At 43.5% G+C, this 16,369-nt stretch overlaps 1 protein-coding gene across 6 annotated transcripts in view; it reads right to left on the bottom strand.

Moving 5' to 3' along the window:
• DIS3L2 (DIS3 like 3'-5' exoribonuclease 2) overlaps positions 1 to 16,369 on the bottom strand; it is a 345,537-nt gene that overhangs the window by 113,866 nt on the left and 215,302 nt on the right. For all 6 annotated transcript variants that reach the window (XM_079782043.1, XM_079782046.1, XM_079782041.1 and 3 more), the window contains one exon: positions 7,475 to 7,590. In XM_079782043.1, the coding sequence (XP_079638169.1) occupies positions 7,475 to 7,590 (116 nt within the window). The remainder of the gene's footprint in view (positions 1 to 7,474; positions 7,591 to 16,369) is intronic.

Raw genomic sequence — 16,369 nt, 5'->3', positions numbered from 1 at the left:
TGGTAAAGTGTTGACACCTTTGTCTCTCTTGGGATATTTTCCAATAGCAGTAGAGTTCCGGAGTGGAAATTATTCTGGATAAGATTTCTTTATTAGTCTCCAGATTTCTACATCTTCTTACTAAACTCCATCCAATGATAACCTGCAATCCCACTTCTATTAAGGTACATTGCTTTTACCTTCCCCGACAGTTGATGAGCTAAATTCTGTAATTTGATTTTTTATTCATCCTACTAATAAGGGAGGGCTCTGAGAAGTCTGCGAACCAGCCTGGTCATGGCCCAGGTCACATGTGGCCCAGGCCTCTCCAGGAGCAACAGGCACAACACCGGGATCCCTCCTCTAAGGAGACAGCAAAGTCACAGTGAAAGCTGAGCTTTCCCATCTGCCTCACCCCACTCTTAGTTGTGTGAGATGGATTGCTAGATTGGGAGGGGAGGCAATTTGGAGGCAAATGTGAAACACTTCGTGCTCAGGATGTCCATTTTAGCCACAGGCTGCAGACATTTATTGCTCTACTTTTCCTGGGCTCCAGCTGGACGCCAGCACATCAGTAGACTTCCCCTATGATTCTGTGGAGGGTCACTCAAAGCCTCAAGGGGTCACAACCGAGGGAAAGGGCTCTGGTACTGATAACTGTAGCATCACTGTTCTTCAACCACATGGTTGCTAAGGGGGTTGCCCATCTTAATAAAAAAAAATCATGTCACTTCCCTGCTTGCGCTCAAAATGAAGCCCAAGCTCTTTAGCCCACCATTCCAGGCATCTCTGTAGCATCTCTTGGCACCCCCTGCAACATACACCCCAGCAATTCTAAACTATATACGGTTCCCTGAAAAGTTCCATGCTTTTCCTAGCCTGGGCCTAGAATGCCCTCTCCATCCACTTTTGTCTATCTAAAAATTTTCTACTCATAATTTGAAGCCCTGCTCAAAAAAATCAATAGCTTTATAATGCCTTCTTGGCTCTTATGGAAGCTCCTCTCTTACCACCAACCAGGGCAAATAAAACCTCTCTTCTCTATAGTACTTCCTCACCTTGGGAGTACAGGTAGCCCAGTGCATTGTAATTGTTTGTTACATGCCCACCTCCTCAGACTTCCCAGGCCAAGATCAGCATCTCTGCCCTTTTCATAAGCCTGGCACCTGGCACACAGCTGGAACTTGATAAATGCTAACTGGATGAAGACTAGTAGCACCTCAGGCAGCAGGAAAGGAAAGGGGATTAAAGGGTGCTAAATCTTCTTAAGCATGTTTCAGAGTCAGGATCAAAGTTGGGTCAGGGCAGAGCTTAAAAGCTGGTCATGGATAAAAAGGGACAATACCGACTTTCTAAGCATTCTGGACTAGAGCTTAAGAGAGCTGAGAGAATTGATCATTTAGGTAAATACACCACTGCCCAAGGAAGCTGGGTGGGGGTACCAACAAGACTATAAAATCTTATATTAGCCTCAGAGAGCAGAAACATCTGCAAAAGCCACAGCGGGTAGGCTGGCCAAGTTCAGCAACGGGTTAGCCAGGACAGCCCTGTGACCAACAGAAAGGGCCACAGAGGGGAAGAATCAATCAGCTAGGCAAGGAGGAACAGGAGGTGACTAGCAGTGACAAGGGGGCTACAATAGCTGAAGGAAGCTAGCTGTTAACTGGGTTGCGCAAAACCAGGAGGGGCTGTAGAGGCCTCTTCTGTCTCTCTCAGCTCAGGCCACCGCTGGCTCCCAAACCTCCCTCACACCTTCTGTGCCCACTGGCTGTCTGAGCCTGAGAACGTGGTGAATTTTCTCCTCTCTGAGGACTTCGAGGTTTTAGCAATGAGGTGCACTCAGCTAGCTCCCAACTCACACACATAAACAACTTAAAAGAACAGAGATAATTCACTTGCCAACCAACATCTCTGTTTAAAGAGTTTTCTTTTTCACATCAACACTTCCATGAATTCTGAATTTGATCAACTCTGTGTTGCACAGTTTGACATTAACAAAACATCAACATTCTGACAACCTGCTGGGGTCAGAAAGGAACATCTTAAAACTCTTTGGACTTCACATTAAGACAGGCTTCCAATCCCAATCTTTGATCTCTATTATAAAGCAGTACCAATAAAATATCGTAGAGATTTATGGGCGAACTTTCATTTGAGCTGTTTCACACCTAAAATAACACAAGTGCTTGGGCCAATAGGCAGAAATTTTTGGTTTAGGTTTCAACTGTTTAGGTTTTCTTTTACTTCTAAAACTCAATTCACTTATTTAAAAGAATTACCTTAAATTTTACAATTCCATTATATTTCTCTCTCAGAGAAGACAGTGGGAAACATTAACTGGGTAGATGGCATGTCCTCCTGAGAAGGACAGGCCTAAGTTAGGGCAAATAGTCCCTAGCCTAATAGATATCTTCTATTAAAAAAAGAAAAGAATAAAAGGTGTTTTTTCAAGGGATTTAAACAGACAATATTTAAATTTATCTTTCCTCCTGAGTAAACCCTAGTGTTAACAAGAATAACCAAATACTTATTTCTGTGAATAACGTCCCAACAAAAACAAATCTCATTTAGAAGGCAGTAAGACAGTATTTGGACCCAGATCTGTTGCCCTGCATGCTGTCCTGATCCCATGAGAATTCCCCATCAAGCTTAGATTGCAATCTGACATTAGTCACTCACAGGTCAGTTGCACTGAATGAACACAATTAGTGCCACATTCCCTCCAGGTGGGAAAATATCCGGCACTCCCGCCCCCACCACACATATTCCCTCCCCCATCTGATGGAGTTGGGATAATGATTCTGCCAAATGAGAGAGCAGAGGATTTGAGGAGGAGGAACACAGCTCATCCAGCTTTTAAGAAGACCTTTATAGGCAAAGTAAAGTGAAAACAGCAGAAGAGTTCCTGGACACAGTCCTTTAAGAAACAAAAACGAGTAGGAGGAAAGGTCAGAGCTGTGGTTCCAAGGAATCCGGAGGCAAAGCTGCTGCTGTCCAAGGTTGTAGGCCGGCGCCACTGGCTCCTGCCAAGCTGGGGCAGTGCCGGCAGGCGGCAGGAGCCCGCAGCCATTCAGAGGCATGAAGGCCCTTCCTCCACCCAGCTCCTGCTTTCAGAGCTTAGGAGCAGAGTCCCAACAATAAATTCTAGAACTGTGACAGTCAGGAAATCAAAGAGAACTGAAAACATGTTTAGTTATTTAACCCAATTTTGTTTCATCATTTCCTAATTTTGAAACAAAATTCCTGGCTATAAAAAGAGAATGCAGCAGTTAGATAAGAGAAAGACACCTGCTTAGAAGAACCTCACATTGTGACAAAAATTCCTAAATATTTGAATTTGCAGAGCAGAGTTAAACTTTTCTACGTGGGGAGAACATTTCTTTTATGCACTTTTTTTTAAAAATATATTTTATTGATTTTTCACAGAGAGGAAGAGAGAGGGATAGAGAGCTAGAAACATCGATGATAGAGAAACATTGATCAGCTGCCTCCTGCACAACCCCCACTGGGGATGTGCCCGCAACCAAGGTACATGCCCCTGACCGGAATCGAACCTGGGACCCTTCAGTCCGCAGGCCGACGCTCTATCCACTGAGCCAAACCGGTTTCGGCGTTTTATGCACTTTTATGTGGTCTGCAAAGAGATTGCTACTTTTATTTATCTTTCCATCATAACATTATAGTTTTTGTAGATAATAGTGATTTTGAAGTCTCATCTCCCTCCTCTAAGAGGTCCTGCATTTTCGGGCAGGGGATGTGGATGAGACATCTCCAACCTGAGGCTATAGTAAATGTAGTCAATGCATTGCTAGCACGCGGCTGGGGCACTCAAAGGTCAAATGACATTAGGTTTATTGGATGTGGCAGAGGTATGTTTGGAAGTCAATCTTCCACATATCACAGATGATGCCCACTAGGGCTGAGGTGGGGGTGAACCAATCCTGTGCACCAGAGCAGAACTACATGAGGTTTTGGGTCTGTGGGAATCATGGGAACTTTCCATGATGGCTGTATTTAAGTAGCAGAAGTCCTGGCAGAAGTGGGCTCCACAGCAAAGACAGAGAGGCTGAGAAACCCCTGACACAGTTGACGTCTCTATTTGTAGAAAGCCTTGGTTTCAGACTTGAAAAGGAAGTACAGTCATCCCTCAATATCCATGGGGGACAGGTTTCAGGACAACCCCCACAGATACCAAAATCCGAAAATGCTCAAGTCCCTTATATTAAACTAGGAGCCCGTTGCACGAAGTTTCATGCAATAGACTTTTCCTTCACCTGGCTGCTGGCACCAGTTATCCGCCAGCAGCAGTTTTCCTCTGGCCACCCGCCGATCAGAGCGCCTCCTACCAGCACGATCGGCCACCCCGAGAGGAACTCCATCGGGAGGTGCTCTGATCGGGCGGGTAGCCAGAGGAAAACTGCTGCTGGCAGAAAACTGGTGCCAGCAGCCACGCAATCGGCCACCCCGAGTTCCGCCACCAGCGTCTTCCGCAGCACCGGCCTAACCAGCGCCGGCCGTTTAAGCCGGTCCCCGCCCCCCGCTCCTACCGCCAGCCAATCGGCCACCCTGAGTCCCGCCCCCCGCGCCTCCAGCCGGCCCAATCGTGGGCGTAGCGGAGTGATGGTAATTTGCATATTACCATTTTATTAGGTATGATGGTGTATGTTGTATTTGCATAGAACCCATGCACAACCTTTAACTCATCCCTAGATTACTTATAATCCCTAATACAATGTAAGTGCTATGTAAATAGTTGTTAAACTGTATAGTTTAGGGAATAACAAGAAAAAAAGTCTATACATGTTTAGTACAGACGTAACCATCACAGGGCTAACTACATAGTACATGTCAGCAACAACATAACTGTTTTCCCCCTGAATGTTTTAAATATGTAGTTGGTTGGATCCAGGGATACAAAATCAGTGGATACAGAGGACTGACTGTATACTATAATTGCTGGGCAGTCTTAGAAGCTTTGGGCTCCAGGGTAATTATACATTTGGGATATGGGCACAGATGGTATATCTTTGGCAATAGTGTGATGGGGAGGGGTGGGTATGGAGGTGGTGCCACAGAGCCATCTATGAGCACGGACATGAAATTGTCGGGGACAATTTTCAGAACCCGGGAGAACACTGGAAGTGAAAGTCGTGATATAACCAAATAAGTAGATGAATGGAGGAGAAAAGAAGTTGGAAGAATTCATGAGCTTCAGTAAGGGGGTAGAAATAACTCACATATGGTCTTTTACTCATCACCGTCCCCAGGGCTAAGTGCAGTGCCAGGAAGACACTGGTGCCCATTGAATACTTGTTAAAGGAGGCCTATAGACTCAGTGCCTCACCAGGAATGGCAGAATCAAGACTAGGCAGATGGTATATCCTTGGCTCCCTTTGTTTTCCCATCTCTGAGAATCCAGGGTATCTTGTAAAGGGCAGGGCAGGGGCAGATGAGCTCCAGCCTTTAGAACAGGAGTCAAAACACCCTGGGAGGTGTGGCTCACTTGGTTGAGTCCAGTGCATCTTTCTAAAAAGATGCACTACCACAGTTAGCATTGTCAGGATGATACTGATCTTTCCCTATGGCCAGGGACCAGGCATAACAAGAGCAGGTGGTCTGATTCCTAGGACCCTAGGGATGGGACATCTCTAGGATTAGCAGCACATGGATCTCTGGTGGTCTTCTCTGCCTGGTCTAGACAGCATGTCCATGAAAGGGCCACCCCATTCTGGGAAACAGCAGGAAGTGGAGGCTCAGGTGGCCAGGAATACACATTTTTCAAGCCCTGGTTTTGAAGAGGTGATAGTAAAGAGAGAGGTCAGCAATAACTAAGAGAAGGGGAATGCTGTCCTACAGACATGTCTTAATGCTTGTGCCAAGATGTCCATAAAGATCAGGGCTTTCTAGGGCCTCTTCAGAACCCTTATGTAGGTGGTTTTCTCAAACCTATAGTTTGTTACCCATTTAAATACTTCTATCTGGGGTAGACAGCACAGTGAATTTCCCCAGAAGTTAGAGAGGTGGTAGCCAGAACCACAGTGGCCTACCAGGACATGCTGCTTTTGAGGGCAGTGCTTATAGCCTTGCTTTTCCTTTTGCCAGCTGTGTAGGCACACAAGTGTGCTGGCAATGGGAGCTGAAAATCAGATTAGGCAGTGGAGGGAGACTGGGTTGTTGCATCCTCTCCCTAGGTGATGACATTTCAAAGTTTCCAGAATGGAGCAGGTTTAGCACCTGGGCTAGTTTCTTGCCCCTGAAAGATGGGGCCAGGTAAAAGGTTCCCAACTCCCATGTACGTGTGAGTGGGTGGTTGGTGGGGATATACCTCTCACCTTAGTGTATTCAAAGAGTAAACACCAGAAGTCATGTCCTGAGGGCATGGGAGGAGGGAAAGTTCAAGCTAGTATAGGTACTAATCTAAAACTGGGACATGGGATTTAAGGAAGCTAAGTAGGAAGTGAAAGTCGTGATATAACCAAATAAGCAGATGAATGGAGAAGAAGTTGGAAGAATTCATGAGCTTCAGTAAGGGGGTAGAAATAACTCACATATGGTCTTTTACTCATCACCGTCCCCAGGGCTAAGTGCAGTGCCAGGAAGACACTGGTGCCCATTGAATACTTGTTAAAGGAGGCCTATAGACTCAGTGCCTCATCAGGAATGGCAGAATCAAGACTAGGCAGATGGTATATTCTTGGCCCCCTTTGCTTTTCCATCTCTGAGAATCCAGGGTATCTTGTAAAGGGCAGGGCAGGGGCAGATGAGCTCCAGCCTTTAGAACAGGAGTCAAAACACCCTGGGAGGTGTGGCTCACTTGGTTGAGTCCAGTGCAACAAAAGGTTGCCAGTTTAAATCCCAGTCAGGGCACATGCCCGGGTTGCAGGCTTAATCCCGGTAGGGTGCCTTCCTCTCTCTCTAAAAATCAATTTTTAAAATATTTTTAAAAAACACAAAAAACTTTTTCTTAAAAGGCTAGTAGTAAACTTTCATTCCATTCTTCTATATTATGGCCGTTTAATAGACACTACATAAGTGAACGAGTGTGACTGTGTTACAATAAAAGTTTATAAAAATGGTGGCTGCTGTGGCTGAGTTTGCTGAGCCCTGCTTTATTTGGAATGATAGTTTGCAAGCAATTATTTTTCCTCATTTCTTGCTGAAGCTGACTACTTGTCTGCATTACTTACGTGTCAGGGTCTATAGGAAGGCTAGAGATGAATACCTGTATCTTGCCTTCGTATCTCTTTAATTTCATTCCTATTGAACATATAAAGGCCTAAAAGGAAAACATGCAATAATAGAGGACAAGTATTTTTCCAGGGAAAACTTTTTTTTTTTTTTAGACCTTATTAGATGTGAAAAAAGATATTCAGACAAGGTTGCTGTTCCTCAGGAATTTTTTGTTTAAAGAGAAATTTAAAAAAATTTAAAAGAAGGGAAGAGGACTAAATAGAAGCACATTTTTCAATCCAAGACACTAGAGAATGATTTTTACCTTCTGAACCAAGTAGACACTTGTAGCTCTCTGAGCAGCCACTTGATCCAATTCGGAGCCCTCAGGGACAAAGTAACTGACGTCGGCAATGTGAACTCCCACTTCATAGGTGTTGCCTGTTAAGACACAAGAAAGTCCATCAGCCTGGTCTGGAAGGCAACAGCAATCCCTCCCGAGAACTCTTCCCAAGAACACATGTCACTCTCAGAGGCCAATGGGGACCCTTTCCAGTCTTGATGGGTGCTCTACCTACTCCCATAACTTCACTGTTGTTACTTGATGAGATTTTTATCCTGAACAAACAACATTAACCATTTTCACAATATGTTTCCCACTTCTCTCTTTAAATTAAATATTTTTGTTAATTTCAGAGAGGAAGGGAGATGGAGAGAGAGATGGAAACATCAATGATGAGAGAGAATCATTGATTGGCTGCCTCCTGCATGTCCCACACTGGGAATCCGCAACCCAGGCATATGCTCTGACCAGGAATTAACTGTGACCTCCTGGTTCATAGTTCAACGCTCAACCACTGAGCCATGACAGCCAGGTGTGTTTCCCATTTCTAAAGGTTTCCTGTCTTTAACAAAACATTAGTAGACTTGCAAAAGAAGACTCATTTTAGATGATGAACAAGTCATTTCAGGTCACTAGAAGCAAGTTGGTCCCCAAATCCTACAGACTCTGCCTCTGAAAGCTCTGCTGTCCAGTTCATCTGACAACATCCTGCTTTCAGCCCCATATCTGGCCTTTCTCTCTTGATGCAGGCAGCCTCATACCCAACCTTCCATACTGTTTCCAGTCATCTTCATAACCATGGATCTGGTGATGCCACTCCCTAGCCTGCTACTCTTGTTTTTGCATGGTCTCACCCAATCTATCACACCAGCCTTATGACCTTAACCTCCACATGCGCTATATGCAGCTGTCATGGCAAATTTCTTCCCATTCCCAGAACGTGTCTTACTCCATCCCATTCAGATGCTGGCTTGGCTTGTGCTTTTTCTTACACTTGAGATAATCTCAACAGGACTGGCCTATCAAGATCCTTCTTACCTTATAAGGGCTAACTGAAGAGTATCCCAGAAGAAGAAGAGATTCTCTGCCCTGTTTCCTCCAGCTGCACTATTGAAACACTCAACCCATAACTGAAGATGCTTGTCATGACCATTCTTCAGAGGTCTCATCACTACCAGATATCACAGCATATCTGCACTGCATTACTCCAATGTCTGTCTCTCTCCCTACAGTGTAAGCTCCGGAAAGGAAGGGCTTTGGTGTAAAGTTCACTGTTGTAGGCCCAGTGCCTAGAAGAATGCCTGACACAGTAGACACTCAGCAATACCTGTTGAGTGAATAAATCAATAATTGCTTTGCCAATTGCTTTTTCCCTTCTGGCAAAAGACCCTTCTTGTTTTCCTTTTAGAAAGGAAATGCCGTTTCCCTTACTGGGGAAGCTGTTTTTCAACAGGCACTGCCTTCCCTATCAGTTCCACTAGAGATGGTCAGATGATTCAGGCCAATGGAATTGCATCTAAAGCTGGGCTGGGGACCAGTGAAGTTATTTAAGATTTACTCTTGAAAATCCTATAAATCATCTATCAAATGTAGTATATGTAATTACACATACACACACACTTCCATATATATATGAAAATACACAAAATGAACAGAATATGAAAAAGAGCACACATGTGAAATGAACGTGTAGAAGTATGCAGACAGAAGCATACTGATGATATGAGCACAAAAGTGAATTTGTTTAAATTTAAATATATACTTGGTGTAATTCTATTACACCTCATCCCTGTTCACAGTTACTGGTTTAGGCATAGGTATATTACTCAAGTAGATCTATTCTGAGTCTGTTTTCAGGGACTGAATTTGGACTTCAGGAAAAAGTGTCTCTCTCCGAATCCAGAGACAGTAAGGTCCATTGTTAAGTCCAGAATTGCCAAGGAAATTTCTTTGTCACATAATCATGCCAATATAGTAAATAATAGGTCTAAGAAATAAAGGGAGAAATCATGATGACCTCATTTGAACTCCAGGATCCAGCTGAACTCGCAACTAGACTACCTGTGGACTTGGCAATTCATGAGTGATTCGGTCATGGCGACCTCACTGAAACAATCCTGACTGAGTCCTCCACCATGTGAGGTCACAGTAGGAAGACCACTATCTATCTATAAACTAGGAAGCAGACCCTCATAGACACTAAGTGTGTTGGCACTTTGATCTTGGACTTCCCAGCCTCCAGAACTGTAAGAAGTAAATGTTGTTTATAAGCCACCAAAAAGAAAGAATCCTGATTGATATCCAAGTTGACTTAGAAGAGTTTGCTAACATATCACAAACGTGCTTCTCTGTTACCTGGATAAGGTTTCACACATTTATCTGAAAATCTTATAGCTATTTGTTGTTCTCCTATTCCTTCTTCACTGGGGGATGATTCTTCCCCCAGTTTTTAAAATGGAAAAACATTTAAACATGGGGTAGTTAAGGGATTCAGGGGAGGAAAAGCATTCTTTACTCAGAGACCACCCTCCTACTGGACATTCACTGGGTTTTCCTGCCCAATCCTTTAACATTAATACATTAGAAAAACCTAAGTCCACCTAAGAGATCCTGCTGCTATGGGATAACAGACCAATTTCCCACAGAGGAGAAAAGACTGTCTGAAAGGCTGAGAGAAAACAGTGTGGCTCAAAGTTCAGCTGCCTCATTCTGAGAGCCACGCAGCTGTGTTGTTGGGTCATGGGGAACAGTGAAACCTGCCCTGCGATGATCGAGGAACTCAACCCCAAGAGAATGTGGCCAACAGTCTCAGACAGCTCAACTTCCAATTTTGATATTACAAGTATCTAAAGCCAACACTTGAAGAAGGTAAAACAAAGTGTCTTCTTTTGAAGTCAGAATTATAATATATTGGCCTAACAGGTAAATATTGACTAAAGGAAAAGAGAGAGGATTATTACATCATGATATAAACCATAATCTTAAATTCAGTCTGTGTGTTGTTACTACACATGAACTTTCTGTCCTTAGTCAAAATTGACAAACTGACAAAGAGTTCATTACAGGAGATAAAATATGAAAGAGGCCAATCAAAACATATTTGAGAGGTTTAAATTTCACTCAGAATTCCCAGCAGAGCCTCTAAAACCAGTAAAGAGAAGCTCTTGTATTCTCTCCTTTGGACATTTTTAATGGAAACCCTAAGTAAATATTTTATTACATATATTTACATAATGTGAACTTGCAGAACTCTTGAGGTAGTTGTACTGTAGTTTTTATTCTATGAAAGAGAAAATACAAATCCAAAAGGTTATATAATATTGCCGCCAAAACATTTGGGACAAATTTGATGTTTTAAAAAATTCCGTCTTCCATATAAAAGTATTCTCTAAATTTTTTCTTTACATTAAAACATTTTCATCTCCTGGGGCTAAGGTGAGTCTTGTGAGTTCTGAAGAGCTGTGGAAGGAGAGGGAGGAAGAAGAGTCCCCAGGCCAGCCATGCCTGGCGAACTCTGCAGACTTAAGTGAATACAAATGCTCCTCTGAATGAACCTGAGAAGATATCAGAACTGCTTCATCTAATTAAAACACTAACAAAACCTAAAGCAGGGGCTTAAGAACCATCTTCTACACTAGCCTTTCAGTCATTCAGCTGTTCCCTGCTGTGTGCCTGTCAGGTGGCCCCCTACACAATCTCAAGGGGGTGGAGCTCACATTTTGAAGCCACTGCTCCATTTCTTTTTTCCCCCTTTTATTTCTTTTTAAAATTTCTTTATTGATTAAGGTATCACATATTTGTCCTCATCCCCCCCATTCCCATCCCAAACCCCTCCCCACGCATGCCCCAACCCCCCTTGTTGTCCTTGACCACTGGTTAGGGCCACTGCTCCATTTCTGAAGAGCTTTGGTCATGAGAAAGCGCTTCCTTACACAGATCCATGATACTCAGAAATAGAGCCCTAGTTTATTTCAGCACTGGACCTCTATTAAGAGGTAATCCCTCCATTAGAGGAGCTCACAGCCTAAGGTGGTTGGCAGATATACCAATGTGGTGACAATATAATGTTACTAGTGCTATGAAAGAGGACAGTTACAAAACCTTACTGCAGGGAGCAAGTTGAGCTGAAATTTGTTTTTACTTCAATAAGAACATGTCTAGTGTTTTATAATTTATAACATAAATGCAATGTTGATATTGATGATCACAAAAATGATAACAAGGACAGCAGCAGTGACCATTTGGTTTAATGTCTCCTTTGTGCCAGGGTCTTCACACACATTAATGTAGCTCTGGCAATAGCCATGTAAACCATATTTCACTGGTGGATCATCTAAGGCTCAGAGAGGTTCCAAGTCACTTGTCCAGGTTTACCTGGCTGGTAAGTAATAAACCCTGGATTCAAAACCAGGTCAGATTTCGAGCCTTTGCTGCTTTTATTACCACCCCTCAATCCCTCCAATGTCACGATAACTTTAGGATATGATATAACCCAATTTTTCGTCTCAGTGGACCACAGCTAGAAATGCCTCTCTACGTCTTCTGATTCCATAGAAGCCACATTCTTGCTATGGATTCATAAGTCCTGTCAGGAATTTTCTCAGCCTTGTACAGTCACATCTCTGACCCTGCAGATGCTTTTTTTGGTTCCCATTGCCAATCTCCTTGGCCACTTGTAGCAGGGCCTGATTCTAGAGTAACCACTAAGCTGTCAACTCTAGTTTTACTTAACTAAAGCCCTTGAGGTCCAACAATCCCTTTCTAAACTTCTAGCTTACAGTCATCTTTAGCTGGTGGCAGGGTGACTGTCTTATTATAGGTGGGAATATTATGCTTCCCCTGCCTTGCCAAGGGTGAGACCAGGGCCTTTCAGACCTGGGTCACTTGATCTCACCTTTACCCACTGCTAAGATTGGACCGTGGTGACAGAGGCTCTTCTTGACCAGTAGGACACTCCTTTTAATCCAGAGTGTAGGGGAACAATGCTGTTAAGTGTATTTCACTAGCAAAAATGATTGCATTTGTCCAGGTCACTAATGGCCTTTGTGTCACTAAATTCAAACCTTTTTAGGCCTGACTTGGCCGGATCTTCTAAGACATCTGAGGCTTGTGGTGATTTCTAACCTTGCTGAGACCCTCTTCCTTTGGCTATGGCCCCACTCTGGATGTCCAACACTGTGGCTGCTCCTTCTCAGGCTCCTCTTCCTCTCCTATCCCTCCCATGTACATATGCCTCTAAGCTCTGCCCTGGGCCACGTTCTTTTCCCATTCTGCTCTCTCTCCCTGGACTGTCTCATCCACTCCCATGAGTTCAAGCATCATCTCTGTGCTTCTGTCTCCTCATCCTGTGCCACCAGCTCCAGAATGACATATACAAGGGTCTACTGGGAACTGCTACTTAGCTGTTCCACAGGTACCTCACACTTACATCTCCAAAAGTCCCCACCCCCAGCACAACCTTTTCTTTTCCTATTCTCCACCCAGGAAGTGGAATCACCTCCACTAAAGCAGCACTGCTCAAACATAGAGGAAACCTGGGCCTGCCTCCACCTGCATCCACCAAGTACTCTGAACTCTACCTCCCAACGCCTCTTCCGACTGCCAGTCTCTCTTCTGACCACCATCCCCATCTTGGCTAGAGCCACCATCGTTTCTCTGGAGGAAAATCTAACAACCTCCTCGTGAATCTCCTTGCCATTTCTCAAACCCATTCTCCACACTGTACTCTTTCCAAAACACAGATCTCCACCACCGATGGGGTAAGCCTGCAGTCCCCACACCTTGCTTCTCCCAAAGGGTGTCCAACCTATTCTTGCATGTCTCAGGCAACTTAGAAATCACTACTTCCCAGCACAGTCCACTTCTTCCTCAGATAGCAACAACAAGGAAAAAGTTCCTCCTTTGAAAAAAAAGGGGACATATATAATATTTTCAACAATAAGGAATTGTGTTTTAAAAATTCCCGCCTTTGAAGACAAAATACATCTCACTAAATTTCCACTTGTTGGTGCAGTTCTACCTCATTGGGCTCCCCAGAACAATGCCATCTTCTCAGAGGACAGCAACCTGGCTAAGAGAAACAGTGACGGGGCAGACCTCTTCCAGTAGGGCTGAGCTCTGCTTTTGGGGTAGCACCAGCTTTGAATATTTAGATAGCACGAAGTCCCCTGGATCTCCTCTCCTTCAGGCTAAATACCCACATGGCGTGGCTCTGAGTCACCTCATAATCCTCACCATCTACTTCAAACGTGTTTCTAATGACCGTCTCCATTCATTCAATTAGCCACCAATAAATACTTAGTAAGCTCCTACTATGTGTGGCAGGTACTTTTCTAGGTTCTGGGTACATACAAGTCAACAAGATTGACAAGGTCCCTTCCCTTGTGGAGCTCACATTATAATGGGGGAGAGAAGACAGTAAGCAAATAATTAAGTGATAAGATTACTTAACATAGTAAAAAGGACTTTAAAGTAAATAAAATTAGGGTGAGGTGATAAAAATGTCTAGGTCCATCTCAGATTTAGTTAGGAAGATTTCTTTGAGTAAATAAATTGAGATGTATGTCTAAAAAGAACCACGTCACATAATGGCATGAGGGAGAGAATCACAGGTAGGAGAATAACCAGAGCAAAGGGTCAAAGCTGGGAGCAAGCTTGGTGCATCTAAGAAATAGAAGAATGGAAAGACAGGAGAATTGGAAGCCAGGAGGCTATTGAGGTAGATGGGGCCACAATGAGAGATGCCCTGTGGTGGCAGGAAGAAGCATGTAGACTTTATTTCAAGTGTAATGGGAAACCACTGGTGAGTTTTAAGCAGCAAAGCAACATTAATTGGATATGCCACATTCACTTCTCATACTGTCACCTCCTTCACTCTGCACACCATGATCCTACTAATGTATTTCCCACCTGTAATAAGACAGTCACCCTGCCACCATGGTTCTGCTAAGGCCATACTGAACTGAAAACAATGAGCCTCAATAAGACCACAATCTCTTGGGAATGGTGCTAACAGGCAAAAAAATTAAATCGACCCTTCAGTGAATAAATACATTTGGTGAACAAAGGTAGATGATTAAAAGAAGCAAAACGTAAAAGACACACAAAAGATACAATAAAAGTGGGATTTTCCATCCCGCAGACCCGTATCCATCCAGCTAACACAACAGGAACATGATGATCTTGCTTAAATCACTCTCTTGACCCTGTGGCCAGTCTTCTCAGCAACATGAGTCTTAGAGAGATAGAAAACAGTACTCTGGAAGCTCAGAAAGGGTAATCCAATGAAGAGACCTGAGAGAATGGGACTTTCTGCTGTCCAGACATCCCCAGCTGTGATGGGCTTCACTTTTGGCAGCACAGCCAGCCAGGATGAGGGCCCTAGCCTTAGTTTGGTCCCATTGAATTTTAGAGACAGATTCCATAGCTGAGAAATAACTGGGCTTGGATCACCTTGTGGTCACACAACAAACTCCATCTTTTAATTGGGGTAAGCAAATTCCCTGACTTTGGTGGAAACACTGATTGAGTTGCTAGGTAAGAGGGACAACTCAAATGCTGACATCTTCCAATTGTGTGGTATTTGGTTATGCAATCAAACACAAAAGTTGACCACTGATACAGCAAGCCATGGCAGTGCTCCCTAGCTATGACGTGGTGATGGTTTGAGGATATTTCATAAACTTAAAAGAAGTCAAAAGAGAAAAATTTCTGGGACAAATAAATCTGAATGCAATGCAAGGTACCCATGTATGAGAAGGGGGCTATACAAGATGAATTCTCAGGTTCTTCTGAAAGCCAGGATTTGAAGAGTCTGCAGATTGCCTTTCAAAAATTTTCTATGCCATCCACAGAGGGTTGATGAGGACCTTTAGCTGCAAACTCTATAAATGGTGAGCTCACCTTCTGGAACTAATCAGCTTAGAAAATCTTTTCCCTTCATTATTACAAAGGGCTCTATCAAGCTTCAAGTACTTAGCTAAACTACCCACACAAAACTTTTTGTCATGTTCAATTTAATTCTCAGGAATCTAAGTTTAAATTTATATGAACAGCATGAAGAGGAACACCCAGGTAGTAAGTTCCACATTTCCCTTTCCAAGTGATTTGAGCAACGCCCTCCTTCATTAACAGGAAAGAGGACGAGGAGCTGCACATGTGCAGCTGGCACACCTTGTGTCTGGGAGTTTCCAGGCATTTCACAGTGAGCGGGGAAAGCCCAGGTCAGCCGGTCAGGGCTGGGACAGAGAGCTGAGTACAGCTCATGAGGCGGAAGGCGGGCATTTAGTCCTTTCTCATTTCTAAAAGAGAGTGAAGTCAGAGGGACCAAGAAGGACCCTTAAAGGTAGTTACAAAATTAGCAAATCCAAATAATAAGGACAGGGAGAGGGGTAGGTGTGAATGGGGTGGATTGGCTATGTTTTCAGGGTTCCCGGGGCTGGATGATGGGAACAAGGGGTTTCATTATACCATTCTGTCTACTTTTGTGTTCAAACTTCTCTATCCAAAAATTAAAAATAAGAATGTTTGAAGAGGTTGAAGCCAACGAAAGGAAAAATGTTTAAAAAGGAAAAATCCAGTTAAGTAAAACTAGTTACAAGTATTAAAAGAAAGACAAGCCAATAGAGGCAGCGGAGGGTTACCGCTTAAGAAGAGCAAAATTAAAATGTCCCCAGTGATGATCTCTGGAAGTTGAGGTTATGGGGACCATTTCTTTCTGCATTATATACATTTGTAACATTGCCAGCTTTCAAAGGCTGGAAAAACAATAATGACAAAAAGTATAAAACAAAAAATGCAAACCTGGCTTGAAAATGTCTGAGTGGTAGTATTATGAATTTTTTTCCTGCTTATATGTAAACTAGAGGCCCAGTGCAC

This window comes from Cnephaeus nilssonii (assembly GCF_951640355.1).
Source record: "Cnephaeus nilssonii genome assembly, chromosome: 10".
Lineage (NCBI taxonomy): Eukaryota > Metazoa > Chordata > Mammalia > Chiroptera > Vespertilionidae > Cnephaeus > Cnephaeus nilssonii.
Note: the sequence above shows the minus strand (reverse complement) of the source record. Positions and strands in the feature narration are given on the sequence as shown.